This window comes from Neovison vison, chromosome 1, assembly GCF_020171115.1.
Source record: "Neovison vison isolate M4711 chromosome 1, ASM_NN_V1, whole genome shotgun sequence".
In the NCBI taxonomy this organism is placed as follows: domain Eukaryota; kingdom Metazoa; phylum Chordata; class Mammalia; order Carnivora; family Mustelidae; genus Neogale; species Neogale vison.
The window spans coordinates 64,603,519-64,629,856 of NC_058091.1; the positions used below are offsets into that span (position 1 = coordinate 64,603,519).

General features: G+C 39.3%; 1 protein-coding gene and 2 pseudogenes across 2 annotated transcripts; 2 read left to right on the top strand and 1 right to left on the bottom strand.

Moving 5' to 3' along the window:
• The first annotated feature begins 438 nt into the window (after positions 1–438).
• On the top strand, positions 439–20,680 carry IL22RA2 (interleukin 22 receptor subunit alpha 2). Of its 2 annotated transcripts, XM_044236690.1 has the most exons (5): positions 439–516; positions 1,214–1,349; positions 3,679–3,857; positions 18,562–18,731; positions 20,167–20,680. In XM_044236690.1, the coding sequence occupies exons 1-5, from the start codon at positions 456–458 to the stop codon at positions 20,314–20,316; spliced, it is 696 nt and encodes a 231-aa protein (XP_044092625.1). In that variant the 5' UTR covers positions 439–455; the 3' UTR covers positions 20,317–20,680. The 2 variants fall into 2 exon arrangements, with proteins under 2 accessions (XP_044092625.1, XP_044092619.1); XM_044236684.1 differs by lacking the exon at positions 439–516 and having other exon boundaries at positions 1,080–1,349.
• LOC122896779 lies at positions 17,073–17,211 on the top strand (annotated as a pseudogene).
• Positions 20,432–20,610, bottom strand: LOC122896767 (annotated as a pseudogene).
• Positions 20,681–26,338: the final 5,658 nt, after the last annotated feature.

Genomic DNA, 26,338 nt, shown 5'->3' on the forward strand with positions numbered 1-26,338 from the left:
GGTACCTGTAACTCCCGAGTACATTTCTCAGAATCAGTCTGCCAGCCAGCACCTTGGCCTCCCAGCGCTACCTTCCCTGAGGGCCTCAGGAGTGTTTTACTCCCCTCACCTTCTAGTACCTTGCACAATTCCTGCTCTACCCTGCCCTGCAGTCTGCCAATCCTCCGTGTTCTGCCTTTTCGGAGCTAACAAAGTCCCAGTCCCGACAAAAACAAGCTTCCACGTTGAAGTGACTTACGGCAAATATTCTTTGAAGTGATTTTTATACTTTTACAATAACCCTAGAATAATAAACAACATAGTGTCTTAACCGAGTGAAATCGGAGTGGCTTCAAGGAACCATGGTTAAACCCACGAGGGGATGTCCAGCCTGAGGATTCTTCAGTTTCCTCTTCTGTCCAGAGCTGCACTCTCAGTGAGGGGCCATTGGCTGTCTGACCGGTCGCACTCCAGCCATGCCGCCCAAACATTGCTTTCTAGGCTTCCTCATCTGTTTCTTCCCGACTGGGGTCATAGGTAAGTGCTTCACTTCTTTTTAACTGCTCACGACTTTGTCATCCGAGTCTGCTCAAGGGACTGTTGAAAATGGCTCTACTTTTCCTGGCTTTGTCAAATTTTCAGCTTTCTTCTGACATGAAATGGTCAGACATGGAGTCAGTTTCTCTCTGCAGCCTGCATAACTCCAGGTGGACTTAATAAGTAGCTACGAAAGGGGAGACACTCAAGAAACTTCATATCCTGAGGAAGGAGAAACCTAGGGCTGGGCTGAGGGCCTGGAACCAAAATGGATCCCAGGCAAAATTTCACCTCAGTGTAGCAGTCATACAATGGCTCCTGGGAAGGTGGGTGAGTGGCCTTGGTGCGGGCTTTTCATCTTGGTCATTACATTCCATCACCGTCATGGAAGGCACTGAAGATGCTATTTTTTTTTTTTTTTTTCACTACCATTTGCTCCCTCTGGAGCTTGGCAATGGGATGGGAGGGTATCGCTTGAGGTTTTACAGTCAGGAACACAGTTGTTCTAGAACTTGAGCATGCATAAAAATCCTTACACTCCAGTTTCAGAAGTTGACTTCTGGGCTCCACCTCTCCCATCTGCACTTCCAGCAACTCCTTTAGGAAATCCTGATGCAGGCATCACACTGCCAAGTATTGGTAAGAACAACCGTGCCCTTGTTCATGTTCAAAGTTTTTCTTTCTCCTTTTATTTTAGAAACTCAGTCAGCCCATGAGTCTCTGAAGCCTCAGAGAGTACATTTCCAGTCTCGAAATTTCCACAATGTTTTGCACTGGCAGCCTGGGAGGGCTTGCACCAGCAACAGCAGTATCTACTTCGTGCAATATAAAACGTAAGTAATTTGAGGTTCCTCCAGCTGGGATCAAGATGGCCACCAGGAATATATGCTCTAGAAGACAGTGGAGTGTTAGGACCTTTTTTTCAGCCTCAGAGGGGTTAAGAAGAAGCAGCGGTAGGGACAGGAGCGTCTTGTCTCCTTAAATGCTGCCTGAGGACACAAAAGTCTCGATGATGAGCAGTCTGTTGGGGACACGCTTCACCCCTCAGAGACGTAGCACCAACACCTTACGAGCTGAGCCTCTGACTTCCCAGTGGAGCTTGGCACACAGTGGGGGTCTCTACATATTTATTTATCTAGTGAATGTTGGCACAAAGTGCTTAGCACGTAGTAGGTACTCAACCAAGCTGACGCTGTTGACAGTTGAGGAAGCCGCTGCGGGACACATGGGGATGAGTGCACAAAAGAGATTTTTAATTCAACAGTCACTTTTGAAAACTTAGAAAATTCTTTTCAAAAACAAGTGACTCCTAGAATGTGCTGTGGCATGCTCCTCCCTGTGCTCTGTGGGCTGCTTCTGGGGGATCATTGCCAAAGCTCAGATATCATCAGTTCCCTTCCAGGATTGAGGCCAGGAGATCGAAGCTCTTGATTTGCTAATGGCGGGTTTTCCCACTCATCCATTTCTGGGGGTTACTGGGGCTCCTCCTTCTCTTCCATAGTTTGAGATGGTGGCTGAGAGATCCTGAGACAGCAGATATTACAGTACCACATTCATGATTTTTCATTCAAAGCTCAGAAATCAGAGGTAGCTGTGGACCGAAATAGCAGTTTTTATTCCATACCCTCAAATCCATGTCTCTCTAGACGGGAGTAGGTTCAAGGTCAGATTTTCCCATTAATTAACCTCCTGTTAATGTCACAAGAACCATTTCCAGAAGTCTTTCAGTCTTTAACTATTGCTGCTTTTCTCAACAGATTTTGCATAGCAACTGTAAAATGTATGCATCTTTACAATAAAGCTTTCTCTGTTCTAAAAATAGATCTGTGCATAATGGGAGCTATTCCAGCATATAGAATGTAAGGCTTGGTGTGTCTTTTTTATACTTTCACCTTAGGTAATATAAATAGGGCCTATAAGTGGTCCAGTGTTGACAGTGGATTAGAAGTTGTTTAATGAAGATTAAACTTTAGGACCCTGTGGGAGAATTTTATACTCATAATTCTTCTTAAAGAGGGCTCCTCAACTTTATGAGATTCAGATTACTTGGATCCATTCCTCTCTGTATGATATTTTCAAGAGCACAATGCAGATTTATATTTTTGAAGCCTCTCACTTTATTCTATTCCTTTCATGTGGGTCTACTGTTAATATCTGTCCCACTTGGGATAGGACAAAAAATGAGGTATCACATTACCAAGAGAAACTAGCCACTATAGCTAAATTCAGCTAGCAAAGACCATATATCAACAATAAATAACAATTAAAAACATCAAATTTTGCCCGATATATGTAATAGGTTTTGCTCTCACGGTATCCTTTGATAAAATGCCGCTGCTGCCACCATAAAATTTACAAAGTACAGACACTGGAAGTATTCCTCATTATGTGGCTGGAAAGCTAGATTTCAGGTCTTTCCACAAGTGTTTTGGAAAGACTTCTGCCCCAGCTTCTCATTTCTACTCTGTTCCCACCGTCATTTATTATGTCCTCTGATTTGTGACGGAAAACGAAGGGAACCACTCATCTTCCCTTCTGCCGTTGTACCATCTCATACTCTTGGGCTGAGTCAACCTATCTGCTTCTTTATGGGCTTTCTTCATGGGCTCCCTTCCCTCACTCCTAGTTCCTGATTTTAGGGCTCCCTCACTGCAACCCCCCACTCCACTTTCAATGAAAAGATTGACCAGATGTGTTGGGTAAGCAATACCTGAGATGAAAATTGGTAGCGACTTCTCAGAATTGGCCACATTACTCAACAGCAGGCCAATGAGAAGTGAAGAAAACCACAGGGTTGAAACCTCAGAAGCATTAAGGATGTGGGAAGCTAGTACTCAAAAGTGGAAGTTGGTTCATATACCAGAAGAAAAACTTCACTAAGTATTAAAAAACCCAAAACCCTTTTGCTACGGTACAGAAGACGTCAGGCTTGAGTTTATCTTTCAGCAAGATAACACTTTGATTATCAAGAATAAGAACTTTTTTTAAAGATACTGGAGAACAGCCGGAAGCTGTCACAGGGGTACTGACCTTGGAGGACAAATCCCAATCGGTCTAAAAAATTAATAGACTGAAAAAATGGAAAACTTCTTCAACTGGGAAAACAACTACAACAACAACAACAACATCAACCCTTAGATCTTTGTCTTTTCCCTTCTGCAGGTACGGACAGAGACAATGGAAAAATAAAGAGAACTGTTGGGGTATTCTAGAATTCTTTTGCGACCTTACCAATGAAACATCAGATATACAGGAACCTTACTATGGGCGGGTGAGGACCACCTCAGCTGGGATCCACTCGGGCTGGACCATGACACGGCGCTTCACTCCCTGGTGGGAAAGTGAGTTCCCGTGGAGTTTCTTTGCATTTGCTCTTCCTGCCCCTGAGTAGCCCCACGGAGCAAGCTCAGTGCTTTGCTGAACTCTAGGCATCACGTTATTTGACCTAATTCTCAAAACATCTCTGGAAGATGGCTTTGACTAACCTTGTTTTATAGCCCATGAATTCAAGGCACTGAGGGCCCAGTGGTTGGCCGGTCTCATGGCTTATACCACCCAAGTCAGGATTCCCATCCTGCTGCATCTGACTGCAGGGCCACAGTCTAGTCTGCTGCCAGACTGCCAGCTCCTACGAGGAGAAGTAGTTTTACACGGCAGAAAAGGAGTCCTAATGCTTTTCCCGAGCATGGGAGTGAAGTTCCTGAAAATACACTTCAGAAATTAAGACTTCTGTTCATTTCCCCCAAATGGGAGAAAAGAAGTTTGTTCTTATATCCATTCCTCAATGACATATATTCTTTTTCTAATGTAGTCATAATCCTAGAATAATATAATCTAAAATGTAAATTATAAAATAAACCATTACCATGTAATGGTGTGACAAAAGGGTAAGAGAAAAAGGAAAGTGTTTAATGTATATATATAAAAAAACATGCATACCAAAGCAAGAAAGAAAATATGGGTATTTACTGCAGTCCTCATAATCACCATTAGCCATGAAGGCAGTTAACATTTATAACTTTTTACAATATTTTTTAAATTTTTTATTTACTTTTTTGAGAGAGAGCATAAGAAGGAGGAGAGTCAGAGGGAGAAGCAAACTCCCTGCCAAGCAGGGAGCCTGACGCAGGATCGATCCCAGGACTCCAGGATCATGACCTGAGCTGAAGGCAGTTGCTTAACCAACTGAGCCACCCACATGCCCCAACTTTTCTCACTATTAACTCAGTGTTCACTTTCATTCCAGCCAGTACCTCAGCTCCTCATTCTAATGGAGTTGGGGTCCTTTTAGTCTTTTCCTGTGTTAGTTTAACATAACCTTACATTAATTTTTATCATTGAATATAGGAGCTGTAAGACGCACCACAGAGGATACCAAGCATACTTCTACCTGGCCCTTGTTATATAAATAGCAACTCTGCTTCTCCTTGATACTCAGAACCAGGGGCCCGGACAACACACAAGGACCTCATTTTCTCCTTGTTGGTTAAATGGCATGAAAAGCTCCTCATAGTCAGAAGGCAGCTTTGACTTCCAATTCTTTGAAACCACTGTTGTTATAATCAAGTGTATGGGAAACAAATCATTTCATGAGTCCTTCATCATATTTAATAGTAAGAATCAGCCCTCCCACTTCTATTTCTTATATCCTAGGCCAGTGAATGTCTATGAAAGAAAGAGCACCATATATTATTGGTCACAAGATTAGAGCATATACCAGCTCCCAAGGTCCTGTCTCTCAAACTGAGTTTTCAATTAGCCACTTTATCTTTCTGTGAAGTGGGGGTTTCTAAGTGATGGGATATATCAGAAGGCCAAATATTCCTTTGGGTATGAGACTGACGTTAACTTGGTTCTTCTCTAGTTAAGCAATATATCCTCAAATATTATGCTCATGAATAAAATACTACTACATTCATTGTAGGGTAGTCAGCAGGAATGTTGATAAAAGCCCTGAAGCAGAGAAGACAAGTCTAGCATCAGGAAAGTGTCCATTCCACTGTCTCTCGTCCCTTCACCATTAGAAGGGATAAAAAAAAAAAAAATCTACTCTATACAGTGAACTATACTAGGGGTTCAGCATTGGTCCTCCTTACAGGGAAGTTAGACTCTCAGTACTGTCAGCCCAAAGGAAGTACAGTACTGACAGTACTTCCTTGCTCAAAGGAAGTCCATATGTTGAGTCTCTATATAGTTTCCATCCCTCTCACACTGCCATTTTTTTCCTGAGCCCGAAGAGCAAGTATGAGACACTGGAGAAATAAGCTTTCACTGCCTCCATGTAGAGTTTTTAAAACAACTTTATTGAGATGTAATTATATTTTTTATGCCTTCATCAGAAAGGATGATATATAATTATATAATTGAGATATAATTTCAATTACCTATATAATGAGTACAATTCAGCAGTTTTTAGTATATTAATAGATATTACCACCTTCACTTACAGTCAATTTTAGAGCATTTTCATTACCTCAAAAAGAAACACCATACTCCTTGGCTATCACCTTCTTTATTTCTTTATTTGACAGTGAGAGAGAGAGAGAGATCATTAGTAGGCATAGGGGCAGGCAGAGAGAGTGGGGAAAGCAGGCTGAACAGCTCTGCTGAGCAGAGAGCCTTATGCGGGGCTTGATCCCAGGACCCTGAGATCATGACCTGAGCTGAAGGCAGAGTCTTAACCCACTGAACCACCCAGACGCCCCAGCTATCACCTTCTTATTCTCATTTTTGCAGCCCCTTAGCCCAAAGCAACCACTAATCTACTTTCTGTATGTACAGAGTTAGGGAACTCAAACATTCTTGACATTTCACATGAATGAAATCATGTAATATGTGGTCTTTTGTGACTGTCCACTTAGCATTTTCAAGGTTCACTCAGTATGTGACTAAATAATATTTCAGTACATGAATGTATCAGATTTTGTTTATCCATTCCTCAGTTGATGGACATTTGAATTGTTTTTACATTTTGGCTATTATAAATAGTATTCCTATAAACATTCATGTACAAGTTTTGTGTAAACAAAAACAAAAATGTTTTTATTTCTCTTAGGTATATACATAAAAGTGCAATCTCTAGGTCTCACGGTAACCCTGTGTTTAATCATTAGAGAAAGTGCCAGACTCTTTTCCAAAGCCACTGCACCATTGTACATTCCCTTTAGCTATGTATGAGGTTTCCTATTTTTCCACATCCTTAGCAACACCTCCCTGACTTTTTTTAAATTTCTTTTTTTATTTTTTTAAAATTTCTTTTCAGTGTAACAGTATTCATTTTTTTTTTGCATCACATCCAGTGCTCCATGCAATCCGTGCCCTCTCTAATAATACTGACCACCTTGTTCCCCCAACCTCCCACCCCTGCCCCTTCAAAACCCTTCAGATTGTTTTTCAGAGTCCATAGTCTCTCATGGTTCACCTCCCCTTCCAATTTCCCTCAACTCCCTTCTCCTCTCCATCTCCCCTTTTCCCCCATGCTATTTGTTATGCTCCACAAATAAGTGAAACCATATGATAATTGACTCTCTCTGCTTGACTTATTTCACTCAGCATAATCTCTTCCAGTCCCGTCCACATTGCTGCAGAAGTTGGGTATTCATCCTTTCTGATGGAGGCATAATACTCCATAGTGTATATGGATCACATCTTCCTTATCCAATCATCTGTTGAAGGGCATCTTGGTTCTTTCCACAGTTTGGCGACCGTGGCCCTTGCTGCTATAAACAGTGGGGTACAGATGGCCCTTCTTTTCACTACATCTGTCTGACTTTTTGATTATAGCATCTTAGTTGGTATGAAGTGGTAGGTATCTCATGTTTTTTTGTTTTGTTTGTTTGAAAGAGAAAGAGAGAGAGAGAGAGAAAGCATGAGAGCAGGGAGAGAGGGAGAATGAGAAGCAGACTCTCCACTGAGCAGGGAGCCTGACACAGGCCTTGATCCCTGGACTCCGGGATCATAACCTGAGCTAAAGGCAGACACTTAATGGAGTGGGCTAACTAGGCGTCCTCCTCATATGGTTTTGATTTTCTTTTCCCTGATTAAGGATGTTACGTATCTTTTCATGTGTTTGTTGGCCATTTGTGTATCTCTCTTGGAGAATTATCTATTTAACTCCTTTGCCCATTTTTAAGTTGGATTATTTGTCTTTTTATTATTAAGTTATAAAAGTTCTTGATATATTATGATACCAGACTTAGTCAGATATATGATTTTCAAACATTTTCTCCCATTGTGTGGTTTGTCCTTTCACTTTCTTGATGGAGTGATTTGAAGCACAAAAGCTTTTAATTTTGATGAAATCCAATCTATTTTTCCCTGTTGCTCATGCTTTTGGTATATCTAAAAATCTTTTGCCTAGTCTAAGGCTATAGAGGTTTATCTTAAGTTTTCTTAAAATGAGTCTTACAATTTTAGCTCTTATATTTAGGTCTTTGATCCATTTTGGTTCATTTTTGTGTATGGTGTGAGGTAAGTGTCTACCTTCATTCTTTCATAAATGGCCAACCAGTTGTCTAGTGTCATTTGTTGAAAAGGCTATTCTTTTACCCTTGAATGATCTTGGTGCTCTTGGTGAAAATATGTTAATCACAGACCTGTGTGTTTACTTCTAAACTTTCAGGTTGTTTCCAATGATCAATATGTCTTTCCTCATGCCAGTATCACACTGTATTTTTTTTCTTAAGATTTTATCTATTCATTTGTGAGTGAGAGAAAACAAGTGGGAGGGAGTGGCAAAGGGAGAGGGAGAGACTTCCCACTGAGCTGGGAGCCCAATGCCGGGCTTGATCCCAGGACCCTGGGATCATGACCTGAGCTGAAGGCAGACACTTAACTGACTGAGCCACCCAGGGAACCCCACACTGTCTTGATTACTGCTGCTTTGTGGCAGATTTTGAAATTGGAAAGTGTGAGCCCTCCTACTTTGTTCTTCTTTTCCAAGATGGTTTTGGCTATTCTGGTCTCTTGCAATTCTATATCCACCTAGATTTTTGAAAACTTCCTTTTGGTAAGTATATTTTGCTTTGCATTCACCTGAACACAGAAATATTTGCTCAGAGGTCCATCCATATACTTCTTATCCAGATCTCCTGCCACAAACTGAGTGTGTATAGTGCTATAGCAGTCCAGTTCTGGCCAGTACCCTCATGTCATGCAGAACCTTCTGGGAATCAGTTTTCTTCCCCCCCCCACCTTACTTAAGTTAAGTGGTCATGTAGGACTCCTCAAGATGCCATAACTATAGAGGAAGAAAAAGTAATAGAGCAGTAGATGTAGTTGCACTGAACTACTTTCACAAACTAATTTGATGGTAAGACCTGCTAAAAGTTGGACTCCTAGAATCCACTTCCACTTAATGTTGGCACTTTATGATGTTCTACATCAGAAGACACCCAGTTCATGATAGGAAATTCAGGTCACATGTTTCCTTTGTATCACTTGATTCCAGTGTTCCATTTTTATCTGAGCTCAGGAAGTCTGGAAATTATTCTCAAAAGGAAAATAGTTACTTTCTAAAGAGGGAATGACTTTGTGCCAAAAATCCCAGGACTCGGAACTGCCACAGTCTCTAAATAGCATCCTGATCTGCCACAGATAATTTGAAAATTGTTAGATTTCCCAGATCATAAAAGTGGCAGAGCTGCTTGTTTGCAACATGAACTAGTTGAGAAGTCTGTCATTTAGTCTGGGTCCTTCTCAAAGCTGAAAATCTTATGGATTACTTTGCAAATGGGTAACATAACTAAATGTGGTATGTGTCTCCTACAAAATGCATAGAGGCCCAACAAACCCAGTGAAACTTTCTTTGCCGTGGAGGATGCAAAGTTAAGCAACTTGCCTTTCACTGGAAAGGAAATGTCTCAACAAACCCCAGAGGAAATTTAACTCCAACACTCAGGTTCAGTGTATCTTCCTTAAGGATCTATAGTGCGTAGGACTTGAGGATACCAAGTTCAATCAGTATTGTATGAGCAGTTTAGTGGACCAACATGATAATCTGTGGTAAAAAGATCAAAGACCCTGTAGATTATATGTGACAGAGATCCAGATGACAATGAAAGCCAAGTGAAAGGAAATTGTTCTGGTGCTTTCTAATTATTGAACAAAGGCAGGAAAAATTTCTCCAGCCAATAGCTATATTGATTGGCTCCAGAACAGAGATACTGCAGCTAAATAGCAATTACACCATGGTCACCACCTGAATAGGTTTGCAATTTTCCTTTTTATCATTCAAGGTCCGTCTTTTTTGGAAGAGGAGGGTATAATTGAAATAAATGAGTCAAGTGGAGAAGTGATACATCTCACTACCTCTGCACTTTTCAAGGTGTTTTGATGCACAGATTTTGTTCAAAAGAGAAACTCCATTGACTTCCATTTGAACTTCCATCCCATAATAACTTCCGTGGATCAGGGAACCGGAATGAAAATGATATCTGTCGGTTGTTGTGTATTAGCTCATTAAATTTACTTTTATTACCTGACCACTATAAGAACACACTATAAGAGGCATTCTGAGTTTGCAGAGATAATTATCAACTCAGAATCAGGGTCCCATTTCTGGCCAGAGTCTGTACTTACCTTTCTCCAATTCATAATTATTCTTTAGGGAAAGATGAAAGATTTGTCATAAAACTGGTAGCATTATTACTTCTCTTGCCTTCCAAATCTCATCCTAGTCATCTAACTAGTGCAATGTCTAATTAAATCCAAACTAATTAGATCATGTCCAGAATGTTAGATGCATTGGAATTTAGAAAAAAGGCATCTTTAGTTTTGCAAATCTTCAACTAGTAGAAGAGTAGAATGGGAATTGAGCAAACTATCCATGGCATCCAGCACAGTATTTCTTGGAATAACACGAGATTCAAGCCTAATACACTCCACCAATTCTTTGGTTGAGGAAAAAGAGACTTTATAACCAAGCTGGTATATGACAAAGAGGGAATTTGCAGCGTAGTTTAATTGCTATATTCAAGCCTAGAAAAGGGGTCAAGTTCAAATTTGTTCCTCAAACAAAGCTTTCTTGAGTGTGAGCCATTAGGTTAGTTGATAAGATTAGCCAAAGACATTGGCTGAGATGAGCGTCAACACAATTATATATATTTTTTTTCCCAATTTATTTATTTTCAGAAAAACAGTATTCATTATTTTTTCACCACACCCAGTGCTCCATGCAAGCCGTGCCCTCTATAATACCCACCACCTGGTACCCCAACCTCCCACCCCCCCGCCACTTCAAATCCCTCAGACTGTTTTTCAGAGTCCATAGTCTCTCATGGTTCACCTCCCCTTCCAATTTACCCAAATTCCCTACTCCTCTCTAACGCCCCTTGTCCTCCATGCTATTGGGTATGCTCCACAAATAAGTGAAACCATATGATAATTGACTCTCTCTGCTTGACTGATTTCACTCAGCATCATCTCTTCCAGTCCCGTCCATGTTGCTACAAAAGTTGGATATTCGTCCTTTCTGGTGGAGGCATAATACTCCATAGTGTATATGGACCACATCTTCCTTATCCATTCATCCGTTGAAGGGCATCTTGGTTCTTTTATATTTTAATTGAAATAGTGTTGCATTGAGAAGGGTTTGTGTTCTTTCTGTATGTCTCTCCTATGAAGGATAAAAGCCCCCAAACTAAAAAAGCCTTCTGCCAGGACTTCTTAAGAAGAATAGGAAAGCAATCTGTATCACAGTCAAAACTGGAGCAACTCTTGTGGAAGAGATAATGAGACCCCTGCTCACTTGCCTGTTTCCTTACCTCCAGCTTTGCCTCTCTTGCCACAAATCCTGAGGCTTTCTGAAAATAATGTTTTGAAAAACACGTTGCTAGGCTACAAGGACAGCATGTTCCTAGAGTCTGTGATACAGACCTAATGAATCAGCTAGCTGCATTGACTCACCTGAGATCTGTTTCTGAACACTGGGGTGTGGTTTTAGGTTAAGGGGTTCTGGCTCCTGGTATCTATCTAGGGACAAAGCAACATTAAAAAAAAATTCTTAAGTTATAGTGGCATTTGAGGCTCAGTATGATTTCAGTATTTTTTAAAACCATATTTTCTTGAATTAGAATGAGCTGTGGAGTTTTGGAGTAGACCTGATTTTCTAATGGAGTGACTTAAAGTCAGATTAAATAATCACCTTGGCTCCATTCATTCTGCAAGTATTTATGAAGCACTTACTATGTTCTGGGCATTATACTAGGTCTTGGGGAGAAAATAGCAAGCACAGCAGACACAAAGAAGTTTCTTTCTTCATAGAGATTTCTGTTTAGTGGAGAAGACAGACTTTAATAAAATAATAATACAAATAAACATAACATGATACTAATGGCAGGTGATACAAAGGAGATCCACAGTCGTATCAGAACCTCGTCAAGGAGGGACCTGATCAGGGATGTCAGGAAGAGCATCTCTGGAGAAATGACACTTGAGCTGATATCTAAGGATGGTTAGAGGTTAACTAGACAAAAAAAAAAAGTTGGAGGATTTCCAAGCAAAGGGAATAACATTGGCAAAGGTCCTCTGGCAGGAGGAAGCAGGCCAAGTATAAGAGTCTGAAAGACAGACACATGGTGAAGAAGAGCGGGCAGGAGGGATGTGAAAAAAGAGGGGACTGGAGAGATAGACCAAGAATGAAAATTTTCTTTTAAGGAGTTATGACTTCTTCCATAAAATTGTTAAGTGATTTTTTGTTTTAAAGATGTATTTATTTCGGTGCCTTAGTGGCTCAGTTGGTTAATCATCCATCTTTGGCTCAGGTCATGATCCCCAAGTCCCAGGATCAAGTCTTGCATCAGGTTCCCTGATCAACAGGGAGTCTGCTTCTCCCTCTGCCCTTCATCCCACTTGTGCTCTCTCTAGCTCTCGCTCTTTCTCTCTCTCAAATAAATAAATAAAATCGTTAAAAATATAAAGATTTATTTATATTAGAGAGAGAGAGCATACATGAGGCAGGGAGGAGTTGAGGGAAATAATCTCAAGCAGACTCCCCTCTGAGCACAGAGACTGACATGGGGCTGGCTCTGACCACCCAGAGGTCATGACCTGAGCCAAAATCAAGAGTCAGACACTTGGGACGCCTGGGTGGCTCAGTTGGTTGGACGACTGCCTTCGGCTCAGGGCGTGATCCTGGAGTCCCGGGATCGAGTCCCACATCAGGCTCCCAGCTCCATGGGGAGTCTGCTTCGCTCTCTGACCTTCTCCTCGCTCATGCTCTCTCTCACTGTCTCTCTCTCTCAAATAAATAAATAAAATCTTTAAAAAAATTATTTAAAAAAAAAAGAGTCAGACACTTAATTGACTGAGCCACTCAGGCGTCCCTGGAAAAATATAAGGTAATTTTAATCAGGAATTACATGATCAGATTTGTGTATTGAAAAGATGACTTCAGCTATATTTGGAAGTACAGATCAGAAAAAGAAGAGCAATTGAGTTAGTGAGTTCTTGTAATAGTCTGTAAGAGTCAGGATTTGGCTTGAATTAGGATAATGGAAAGGACTATAGAAAATTTATCATTGAAGAGACATTTGGTAGGAAAAATTGGTAGGGCTTGGTGATGGGTTGCATGTAGAAATAAGGAAGAAGGACATGTCAAAGATGACTTCCAGGCTTTTGGCTTGCATAATTGGATGAATCCCTGAGATTTTTTTTTATGAGGTTTGATGGAAAAAGACCAGTTTGATGGGGTACAAAGTATTGGAGATCATAGGTCAATTTTGAATATGTTGAGTTTAACATGTTTTTCAAATATCCAAGGGAAATATCTATGCATATATCCCCAACTCTCTAAGACATACATTTGCATATAATACAATGGGCATGGATAGGACTGCCTAGGCAGGAAGAAGTATTGAGAAGGAATGTTGGTAAGGTCAGGTATTGAAAGAATCTCAACAAATGATGCCTGAGTAGGGAAGCTATATCTCACAAGGAGAAATAGCCAACAAGGTAGGAGGAAACCAGAGGACTGATATATGCTCTGGGAAGAGAGTGTTTCAAGGAGAGAGTACTCGAGTAAAATGGCCTTGTAAGGTCAAGTAATCTTAAACTGTCCGTTGTAACACAATCACAGTTGAGTGCAAAGGTCAAGAATGGTCACTCAGTTACAAAGCTCAGCATCCTAGATGACACTCCAGGAGCTCCTGTGATGTCTGCAGCCAGGCTCGCTGGTATCCTAGGCCAATACTTAAAGTATATACTTCACCTGTATTTAAGATTAAGATGAAGTATCACATTGAGCAACCAAATCTAAGATGATGAAGGTACACATTCAAAGGACAGGTTCTACATGCATATGATTAAAAGAAAATTCTTCAGTAATAACAACTTGGGCGAGAAGGGGCAAAGACTGGTCAGCTTACACAAAAATATTTTAATGAAAAAGAGATAATATAATCTTACCAGTATTCATCTTTAACAAATGTCTGCCAATTGAAGTATGTCTAAACTCTGAGACATGTTAGTAAAAAAGGACTGGATTTTTTGGTTTTTGGGTTTTTGTTGCTAGATATGTGACAAGAATGTTAGAAATAAGTTTTTTATCTAGGAGAAAATTAAACATATGTCAAACTAGCCTACAAAACTAAGCAATAACTCTCTTCTCAGCTTGCAAGGGATAGACAAAGGGTCTGTGATTACTAGAATTTGGAACATGGAAATCACAAAGAGGATTAAATACCAACCACTTCACAGAATTAAAGTGTAAACAAAGGGGAAATCCTTCACTAATCAATTTGGCAAAATTTCTGACATTTGACAAGTGGATTAACAACTTTTGGGTTCGGATTAAATGGGGTGGGAGTTTGTGTGGGTTGAAACTGACCTCTTCTAAAATGCTTTCAAAGTCTGGATAAAACATTTCACATTCTCTTATAGAAGAACATGAGAGAAAAAAAAAGGAAATCTCCAGGGGCCAAAACAAAGTAGCTGGAAACCAGAAGGAAAACCAGAGGATAAACAAAGTAAAGTCCTGAGAGTATTTTTCTAGTTTGGGAACTAGACCCTGAGTGGTAACAGCCATTCCTGGGGCAGAGGACCAGGTTGTAGGTGAGCACAAGGTGGAGTTACAACTAGTACCGTCACAAAGTCTTGAACACTTGAAGGGCTCCTATAAATAAAAGAGCAGACTAGGAAAAGCCCATCCAAGAAAGAGGAAACAAAGGAGGACAATGTTTCAGTATTGACTCTGTTACCAATTAGGTATTTCCTAAATTCATAAAGCCTTGAGATTTAAATATAATCCAATTTTGTGTTTTAGAAAACACCAACTTGAGGTTGAATCAGGTTGATATGGCCTCAGGACAGCTTGCAGACACAAAACCAAATGTCAGAGTTCAGAGGGAATGCAACATGAATAGGGTCATTTGATCTGTGTCCACAGTGTAGTTCAGTGAAGTTAATTAACTATGGTCTAATTGAGACTAAATAAGACAATAAATCTTGTTCCCCTTTCCATTTACAAAATCAAGTCTAGCTGGCTGAAAAACTATAAAACTCAGCAGCTGTAGCTTGTAGACCAAAGTGCCTGCTTCTATTTTTGTCAAGAAAATTCTGATAATCTCACCCATTCATTTACATTTTGCCTGCAACTGCTTCCATGCTACAAAAGCCATGGCAAAGTGAAGTAGTTACAACAGACACATATATTGCCCGAAAGCCTGAAGTATTTATCACCTGACGTTTTACAGAAAATGTCTGTTGACTACTATTCCATAAGATAACGTGGGAGAATATTTTCATGACTTTGGGATAGGCAGATTCCTAAAAGTACTAATGCTGAAGGAAATTATTAATAAATTGGACTACACTAAAGTTAAGAATTTCTATTTATCAAAATATACCATTAAAATAAATAAAATGCAAGTCACAGAAGATATTTACAATGTCCCCGATAAAGGATTATGTTTGGAATGTACAAAAACTTACAAATCAATAAGAAGAAGACCAAACAACCAATTAAAAAAATGAGCAAAACACTTGAAAAGCTCTTTGCAAAAAAGGGCATCCAAATGGCCAATAGACACATGAAATTCCATTAGTTGTGAAAATGCAACTCAGAAGCACAATGAATTGGTATTTTACAATTACCAGAATGGCCAAAATTAAAACTTGTAAAAAATAATATTGTCAAGTGTTATAATGTGAAAAATAGGAACTTTCATATACCACTTAATGGAATATAATTTGGTGTGTCAGCTGAAACATGGAAATATCTATAAGAGCTAAACCTATATAAAACAACCTAAGCCTGTGAATAAATTGCAATAGTCATACATTTAAATACTATATAGCAGTGCTCGCTTTGGCAGCACCTATACTAAAATTGGAACGATACAGAGAAGAATGAATACTGTTATGCTGAAAATAAATTAAAAACATGATTTAAAAAAAATACTACCTAGCAACCAAAAGAACAAACTCTTAATACAGCAACATGGATGAATATCTATATATATTCCTATATATATAATCTACATAGATTCCTATATATATAATATATAATATGTAAATATCATATATATTCACATATATATATATATATATTAGGTTGCTAGGGCTGCCACAGGATACCACAGAATGCCACAGAATGCCTGCTTAAACAACAGAAATTTACTTTCCCATAGTTCTGAGACTAGAAGTCCAAGGCCAAAGTGCCAGCAGGTTTGGTTTCTTCCAAGGCCTCTCTCCTTGGCTTTCTCTCTGTGTCCTCACATAGCCAGCTCCCTGTGCTCATGCATGCCCATGTCTTTTACAGACACCAGCCATATTGGATTAGGACCCACCCATACCACCCATGAAGTCAGTCTGACTTCATTTTACCTTAATTACCTCTTTAAAGGGCTTATCTCCAAATACGGTCATATTCTGAGGTATGAGGGATTAGAGCTTCATCCGATGAATTCTAAGGGGATACAATTCAGCCCATAATTTCATATATACATATATACATATATGTATATACATATACATATATGTATATATGAAATTTCATGTATACATCTATAGTGAAAGAAGCCAGACACAAAAATAGTTATGTATTGCATGATTTCAAAAACTAATGTATATGGGAGCACCTGAGGGACTCAGTCTGTTAAACGTCCAACTCTAGATTTTAACTCATGTCATGATCTGGGGGCCATGGGATCGAGCCCCACAGCAAGCTCCATACTCAGTATGGAGTCTCCTTGAGATTCTCTCTCTCTCTCTCTCTCTCTCTCTCTCTCTGCCCCTCCCCTGCTCAAGTGTGCATACGTTCTCTTTCTCTCTCAATGAATGAATAAAATCTTAAAAAAAAAAAGAAAGAAACAACTAATGTATATGGTGATAGAAGTCAGGACAATTGTGGTCATCATCTGGAGTTAAGTAATGGGAAAGAACGTGAAGGAAGTTTCTGGAGTGCTAATAATGTCCTGTTTTTAATCTGGATAATAGCTATTCAGTAGTGTTTATTTGTAAAGATTTGTTGAGCCATATGATTTACTTATATAGGATTTATTTATTTGTCAATATCTATCTTATAGGTCAATAAAAGTTTATTTAAAATTTAAAAATTCATACTTCCTGGTTGGGGAGATAGCATGATCATGAAGGTGGATGTACCCAGGTCATTCTAACCCCTGCAACTTCCCCAAGCACAGGGAACTCCGCTGCACAATTTCTGTTGGTAGGGGGTTGTGTTCAGGCTTTCCTCTGATTTAAAAAAAATCTTTTAATTAAATTTTAAAAATTCAAACAAAAGCAACAAAAAAGAAAGTATCAACTTTAGACACGTGCTCACAGTAAAAACACAAGGGAGCAGATCAGTATAAGCAAATTTGGAACAGTCACCTAGTGGACTACCCTTTCAGGTATTTATAATAGTGGAAGCCGATAGCAAAGTAAATAAAGTCATAGCAGAGAAAATAAAAGCATAATCAAAGTACAAAATTTTTTTTTAAGGACAAGATTGAAAAAGACCCAAATAGAGCTCATTAAAATGAAAAAAAAAAATCATTGAACTAAAAGAAAATGTAATATGGGGATTTAAAAGTCAGTTCAGACATGGCTGAAAAGTAAATTGGTGGGCTGGAAAACAGGTCTGAAAATAAGAAATTCTAACAGAAGTTGAATTGAAATTCCAGAAGATGAGCATGTATATCTCTCTATTCACCTGTCTATCTGTCTATATTATCTTTCTTATCTATCGAGAATGGTTAATTTTTAAGAATTATAAAAGATATGAATCTATAAACTGAAAATATGTAATGAATATCAAAGGAGATGACAACAACAATATCCACCAAACAATTAATTCCACCTAGGATTATTATAGCTAATCTGAGGAAAACTGAAGTGACCACTAATTTATCCAATATTCTTTCCTAATTCATAATGATCTAGTTAATGATATCAAGATAAAAGGACCAAAATTTCTCTCTCTGGATCATTCCCATGCTATTCCATAGCATATAACATAATCCTGTAGAATGAATTTTATAGCAACATGTTCAAACAGTTTTAAAGCTACTATGAAATTTTGCATCTTTTAAGAACCTACAAAACATCAGGGCACCTGGATGGCTCAGTCGTTACTTGGCTGCCTTCGGCTCAGGTCATAATCCCAGGGTCCTGGGATAGAGCCCCGCATTGGAGGCTTCTCCCTCTCCCACTCCCCCTGCTTGTGTTCCCTGTCTAGCTGTGCCTCTCCCTGTCAAATAAACCTTTAAAGAGAAAAATCTTTAAAGAGAGAAAAAAAAAGAACCTACAAAATATTTGCCCTACTCTAAGTTCTCCACCCAAATAACTTTTTACACTTCATTTCCCAAATGGGGAAATGACTGATAAATTTCTCCTTAAAGCTGAACCAGAAGGTATGAGTCTTTGCAAAGAAAAAATTATCTTTAAAGAAACTTCTCAGACATTCTTATTTTAGTTTTCAGCAGTATCTCTTCATAATGATTTCAGCCAGATCTCTAAATTTAATCGTGACTTGTTATCTACAGTGTGTCCATGTGAAATATTATTTTTTGAGTGATTTGTCAAGTTTTCCTATTCTTTCTCCAGCAAGAATAGATCCTCCAGTAATGAATATGGCCCAAGTTAATGGATCTTTGTTGGTGATTCTCCATGCTCCGGATTTACCATATAGAGACCAAAAAGGAAAAAATGTATCAATAGAAGATTATTATGAGCTAGTATACCGAGTCTTTATAATTAATAATTCACTGGAAAAGGTAAGTTCAGGTGAATAGATAAGTTTGGTATTTTTCTTTTGTTCACTTAAGTAACATTTTAGCTTTAAAGTATGTCTTCTCTTCTGCCACTCAATTCCCTCTTACTTTTCTTAACCTTTTTTTAAGTTCCTTCTCACTTCCACCATCACTGATAAATAATTAGCTCTTGGCATCACCATTACAACTCTTGCGTATGTCTATCTGTGTTTGTGCCTTTGTTCAGCTAGTGTCCACTTAATCTTACTTGCATATCTAAAGATTACTGTTAATTATATTTAATTTCATTTGAGGACCATGCATACTCATTTTTATGGATTTTACACAAACTGTTTTTTTTTAATTTTTAATGCTCAATGATTCATTAGTTGTGTATAACAGTGCTCATCTCAACACGTGCCCTCCTTAATACCTATGACCCAGTTACCCCATCCTCCCACCGCCCTCCCTTCTGTAATCCTCAGTTTGTTTCCGAAAGTCCAAAGTCTCTCATGGTTTGCCTACCTCTCTGATTTATTTCCATTCAGTTTTCCCCCCTTTCCCCTGTGGTCCTCTGAGCTATTCCTTATGGCCCACATATCAGTGAAACCATATATTTGTACTTCTCTGCTTGACTTAGTTCACTCAGCATAATCCCCTCCAGTTCCATCCATGTCGTTGCAAATGGTAGGTATTCATCCTTTCTGTTGGCTGAGTAATATTCCATTGTGTATGGACCACATCTTCTTTATCCATTCGTCTGCTGAAGGGCATCTAAACTCCATCCACAGTTTGGCTATCATGGACATTACTGCTATGAACATTGGGGCACACGTTTGAAGTGACTTTTGCTTCAGAGCGTTATGTCTTTATGCCAAATTTGCTATAATATTTTAATCCACCTTCAGTGACTTTATCTTGTTTGATGATTAACTGTATGTTCCTTTTCAGAACGCATTTAAGGCAGGGTTCCTTTAGTTCTAAGCAACAGAAACCTATTTAAACTGGTTCAACTGGGAGGGGGCAGTTATTAGGAGGTAACAAGTGAACTTAGGGACAGACAGATGCAAAAAAGAAAGTGCTGCCAGGCTTGGAAGTCTGGGAAGGACAAATGGAGAAGTGGGTCTTAAAGGATCTGAGTTCACCCCTCTGGCCACATGTTGTGTGTCTCCAGTGGTCTCCATGTCTCCTCCATTCTCTTCACAGTCCAATTCTTGGAAAAGAGACTCTGGCCACTGGGTCAGCAGGTCAGCAGCCTTCATGTTGCATGTACACAACCATGATCTGTCCCTTTATCAGGCTCTGAATGAGGACTCTGGAGGAGTATGTGTCTGGGAAGAAACCCTATAATCTAGCTACTGCCAAGACTATGGATGACTTACTAATTTTATCAAAAATAGAGCAAATCAGTGACTAACCAAAAACTATTTATCATCTTATTTTGCCCCTTTATATGTAGGAGCAAAAGGTATATGAAGGAGCTGGCAGAGTTGTTGAAATTGGAGCTCTGGCACCTGGCTCTTCTTACTGTGTGGTGGCTGAAATTTATCAACCCATACTAGGCCGAAGAAGTCAGAGAAGTAAAGAAAGATGTGTGGAACTTCCTTGAAGGGGTATGGAGTGCTCCACAACATGGAAATCAAAAGCTCTCTGAAAGTGGGATGGCTCATTGTTGAAGCATCTCACTAAAAGTTGTGTTTATATTTTCTTTTTTTTTTTTTAATCAGGGGAAAGCGCGAACGCAGTCCCCCACTACCACAAATTATGCAGTCGAGTTTCCCACATTTGGGGAAATCGCAGGGGTCAGCACATACGGAGTTTATATTTTCTTGATGCGGTGTTCACTATTACACTTTGGGGAGCGCTTTGCTTATCCATTCTTTCTTCCTTTACATCTTACTATAAACTGATTTTACTATAAATTGATATACTATAAACCACTCAAAACACTGGAATTAGGGGCACCTGGGTGGCTCAGTGGGTTAAAGCCTCTGCCTTCAGCTCAGGTCATGATCTCAGGGTCCTGGGATCGAGCCCCACATCGGGTTCTCTGCTCAGCGAGGAGCCTATTTCCTCCTCTCTCTCTGCCTGCCTCTCTGCCTACTTGGATCTCTGTCTGTCAAATAAATAAATAAAATCTTAAATTAAAAAAAAACGTTGGAATAAAAGAAGAGAGGGGAATAAAGGACTCTCTGAAATACAGAACTTTATTTCTCAATGTAACATCCTAACAACATTCTGCATTGCTCTAAGACAACTATATAAACACTCAAGGGCCAAAGTAAGAGCAGACATTTAACAAAATATTGTTGGATTCATTTTTTTAAGGTAATGTTACAGGCAAAAAAATTCTGAAGCAATCCTTCTTCACTCTCTACTGACACAGTTAACTTGACATACATAGGCCAACGTTTACATAAATGGAACTTTTACATGAATGAATATTTTCCCATACATTTCCTATTTCATATGAATATACTTTTTCATATATTTCTGTTATAAAATATTTCTACTTAGTGCACTAATATTTTCTTTTCTTTTTTGCTTTCTTATTTTTTTAAAAAATTCTTTAAATTTATTTTCAGCATAACAGCATTCATTGTTTTTTGTACCACACCCAGTGCTCCATGCAATCCATGCCCTCTATAATACCCACCACCTGGTACCCCAACCTCCCGCCCCCCGCCCCTTCAAAACCCTCAGATTGTTTTTCAGAGTCTATAGTCTCTCATGGTTCACCTCCTCTTCCAATTTCCCCCAACTCCTTTCTCCTTTCTAACTCCTTATGTCCTCCATGCTATTTGTTATGCTCCACAAATAAGTGAAACCATATGATAATTGACTCTCTCTGCTTGACTTATTTCACTCAGCATAATCTCTTCCAGTCCCATCCATGTTGCTACAAAAGTTGGGTATTCGTCCTTTCTGATGGAGGCATAATACTCCATAGTGTATATGGACCACATCTTCCTTATCCATTCATCCATTAAAGGGCATCTTGGTTCTTTCCACAGTTTGGTGACCATGACCCTTGCTGCTATAAACATTGGGGTACAGATGGCCCTTCTTTTCACGACATCTGTATCTTTGGGGTAAATACCCAGGAGTACAATTGCAGGGTTATAGGGAAGTTCTCTTTTTAATTTCTTGAGGAATCTCCACACTGTTCTCCAAAAAGGCTGCACCAACTTGCATTCCCACAAACAGTGGAAGAGTGTTCCCCTTTCTCCACATCCCCTCCAACACATGTTGTTTCCTGTCTTGCTAATTTTGGCCATTCTAACTGGTGTAAGGTGATATCTCAATGTGGTTTTAATTTGAATCTCCCTGAGGGCTAGTGATGATGAACATTTTTTTCATGTGTCTGATAGCCATTTGTATGTCTTCATTGGAGAAGTGTCTGTTCATATCTTCTGCCCATTTTTTGATATGATTGCCTCTTTTGTGTGTGTTGAGTTTGAGGAGTTCATTATAGATCCTGGATATCAACCTTTTGTCTATACTATCATTTGCAAATATCTTCTCCCATTCTGTGGGTTGCCTCTTTGTTTTGTTGACTGTTTCCTTTGCTGCACAGAAGCTTTTGATTTTGATGAAGTCCCAAAAGTTCATTTTCACTTTTGTTTCCTTTGCCTTTGGAGACATATCTTGAAAGAAGTTGCTGTGGCTGATATCGAAGAGGTTACTGCCTATGTTCTCCTCTAGGATTCTGATGGATTCCTGTCTCACGTGAGGTCTTTTATCCATTTTGAGTTTATCTTTGTGTACAGTGTAAGAGAATGGTTGAGTTTCATTCTTCTACATATAGCTGTCCAGTTTTCCCGGCACCATTTATTGAAGAGACTGTCTTTTTTCCACTGTATATTTTTTCCTGTTTCATTGAAAATTATTTGACCATAGAGTTGAGGGTCCATATCTGAGCTCTCTACTCTGTTCCACTGGTCTATGTGTCTGTTTTTATGCCAGTACCATGCTGTCTTGGTGATCACAGCTTTGTAGTAAAGCTTGAAATCAGGTAACGTGATGCTCCCGATTTATTTTTGTTTTTCAACATTTCCTTAGCGATTCGGAGTCTCTTCTGGTTCCATATAAATTTTTGGATTATTTGCTCCAGCTCCTTGAAGAATACTGGTGGAATTTTGATCAGAATAGCATTAAAAGTATAGATTGCTCTAGGCAGTATAGACATTTTAACAATGTTTATTCTTCTGATCCAAGAGCATGGAATGGTCTTCCATCTTTTTGTGTCTTCTTCAATTTCTTTCATGAGTGTTCTATAGTTCCTCGAGTACAGATCCTTTACCTCTTTGGTTAGGTTTATTCCCAGGTATCTCTTCTATGTAAATAAAAATGGTATTTGAAATAAAAAACTTCTCATGATCTCTGGATTAATACCTAGATTAATATTGACAATAACATCTAAACACCAAAGGAATCCTATGCAATATAATTTCCTTCATTTAATATATCCTCAGATTAAGGTTTTCTTTTCTGTGTTGGCTTTGTTTCTTGATATTGCCCTAAAATAACTTATCCTTATTCTCAAAATCGAGTAATATCTTTCAGCAACAAAGTAAAAAGAAATTTGACTCCAATTTATACCATACTCACAACTCAATCATCCTGGGCAAAGGGTCTCTTACTGGTGGCACTTTCATATTCTCTATATTCAAGGATGTTATGAATGACATTTTGACTGGTGGACATAGATGGTGGTTGGGAACCAGATAGAGAAGTAGGCTTGGAGCTGAAAGCACACAATGAGTGGTAGGTTTATTTGGGAGAGGGACTGGAGTAAGCAGAGATTATAGAGCCAAAGAAAACCCATCAGAGACCCTCCAGCAGCTCCGCTGTCCCCTGAGCAAAGGTCTGTGGTTTAAGGCTCAGTGAGGGAACAAAAGCTGTTTTCTCCACTTTGGGCTTAATCTTGTATATGTGTTTAAGGTTGTCTTTCTTGTGAAGAGCTATGTATCAGAGAATATTTGTACAGTTCCTCATTAAAACTGCTCCAAAATGTAATAAAGATATAGTAAATGCTTCTTGTTATATACAACTACACATGATAATAGATAGACTAAAAATTACCCAGAATTTCATGGAGGGAGAGAGTAAGAAACAAAGCAAGAGCTAGAGAATTAGTTTCATTGCTTTCCGATATGACCAGAAAAAAATGAATTTGAGCATAACTTCAGAGATAATCTCAGCCCAATATGGAGAACTAACCATAAAAATGAATGAAGGGGTGGCCATTTCTCCAGGTACATTCCTCATCAGGTCCAGGCTTCAGTCTGTACAAGTGTCCATTTGCATATATGTTATATCTTTAACCCTCACATCTGCCACAAGGTAGTCGTGATTACCCTGAAATAGATGGTCACTTACTTTACAGGGGAATCTCTGAGAGATTGTGATTTGACAAGGGCCAAGACCACATCTATCCGCTCCACAGCTTAAGCACTTTTATCAGACCCTCTAGAACTTACTCTGGGATTTTGTACAGACAGATATTCCCTTAATTTCCTAGTTAAAATTCCTTTTCTTTACACCCCCCCCCCAAAAAAAGGTAATTTGAGAAAAAGAGAAAGTGCCGGGGGAACGGGCAGAGGGAGAGAATCTTCAAGCAGACTCCCTGCTGAGTGCCTAGCCTAAACTGGGGCTCAATCCCATGGCCCATTAGATCATGACCTAAGCTTTAACCAACAGTTGGACGCTTAGCCAATTGAGCTCCCAGGTGCCCTCAAAATTCCCTTTTTATATGTTGGTCTCATTTTTTTCTTTAATATTAGCTGCTATATTAAAGGACAGTGTTGACTTTTAGGACAAGAGAGCAATAGAGGCAGGAAGATCCAATGGGACAGTTGGGCAGCTGGTACGTAGCCATCTGCTTTCAGGGACAAACAGAGCAGCACCAGTAGTTCCTGTTTGTCCTGAATGGTTGGAAAGCAAGTATTAGAAAGATCTCTTAAGTCTATGCGGTTATTAGCAAATGCTCCCTAGTTGGCAAAATCCATATCCAAGTTGCCTTGAAGGCTAGTGCCAATAATTTCTATGGTATCTTGATTTTCAAGAAGAAGTTCAGAAATTTATTTTATAACTGAAGACTCAATATTTTCAAGGCAAAAAACAAATCTAAAAAATCAAAAGCCAAAATCAACAATAGAAACCAAACAACCTGATGAGTTGAAAAGCTGATTTAGAATGAACTCTAAACAAACATTTTAAAATTATAACCATAGAAATTCTTACATCAAAGTGTATGATTCCCTTTAACTATATGCCATTTACTCAAAGGCAAAAGTGAACTTGGAGAATAATTTTTTATTGTTTCAGTGGATTTTATTTTGTTTATTTTATCATGCTTTTGGGACCACATTCTCCAGAAAGAAAAGTGGACTTCTGTGTCTTAACAATAATGAAACTCACTACAAAGCCTGGTAATTGGTGTTGTCCAGACTGAACAACAAAAATTGATCTCTACAGAAGAGGAGTGATCCTAAGAGAGGGACCTTGACCCCAATGCCCCAAAGATCTCAATTTGTTTTTTTAAGCTAAGACCTCAATCCCTTTCAGCACTTCAATGATATCTAGCCTCTCTTTACTTACCTCCTGGGCCTGCTCTGGGCAGGAGCTGGTCCATTGGGCATTCTTTCACCTGTCTAGGCCTTCCTCCTCTCTGACCCCCTGTTGGTGACAGAAAGCAACCATGAGCCAGTTCTGCCAGATATTTGCATTGGGGCTTTTTATCTATCAAAGACTAATCTGGAACAATATACTATGCCTTGAGTAAAGCTAATTCTAGACATACTGTGCAAATGGAAATATATATTTTAGGTAGAAAGGACCTGTTCCCTGCCTTTGAAATCATACCAAGGCTGATGATCCTGGAGATGGTCTGTTTAATCCTGTTTGAGGCCAGGAAGGTGGGAGATGGTTGGAAAAGGCAGCAAACACAGCAGCTAGGTTGATCACTGCAGAGCTGGTCCTTTCTTCCCAGTCACTCTCATGTCATCCACCAACTACAAAGATTGCCACATGATGGTCCCCATAGTTATGCTCTTCTTTTTTGCCCAGGTTTGTCACCTTATCAAGGGGGTTTCCTCACCCCCTACATCCACAGCACCTCCACTTGCTGGGATCTGATTTAGTAGGTCAATCAGGGTTCTTCTCAAATATTGAGAGCAGAGGAGAGAAGCCTGCTCTTTCCTCTTGGATCACGCACTGTGAAGATAAACTAAATGTGGATCATTAGCTAATGTTATCAGCTAAATTTGGCCACTGGCCAAATTTCCCACCCGAGAAGCCCATTAGAGACTGAAGTGAACACAAAGGAAAGCAGAGCAGAGTTGGAGAGAAAGACTTCTGATGCTCTTCAGGTAAATCCAGCTGAACTTTGACTTGAGTGAGCAAGTAATTTGCCCCCCCCCCTTACTTTATTTTCACTAAATTTCTATTGCTTTCAACCCAAAGATCCTTGACTAGTAGAATAAAACAAGTTGTGTATGGCATGAATTGCGTGCTGTAAGTAAACTTTCTTTGTGTCTGCTCTAACCTTTAAATGCTGAGAGGAACATTGCTAGAAAGTGTGTCTTTCTACATATGATAAAATTAATGCAGTTTGGGCTTGGGAAAGC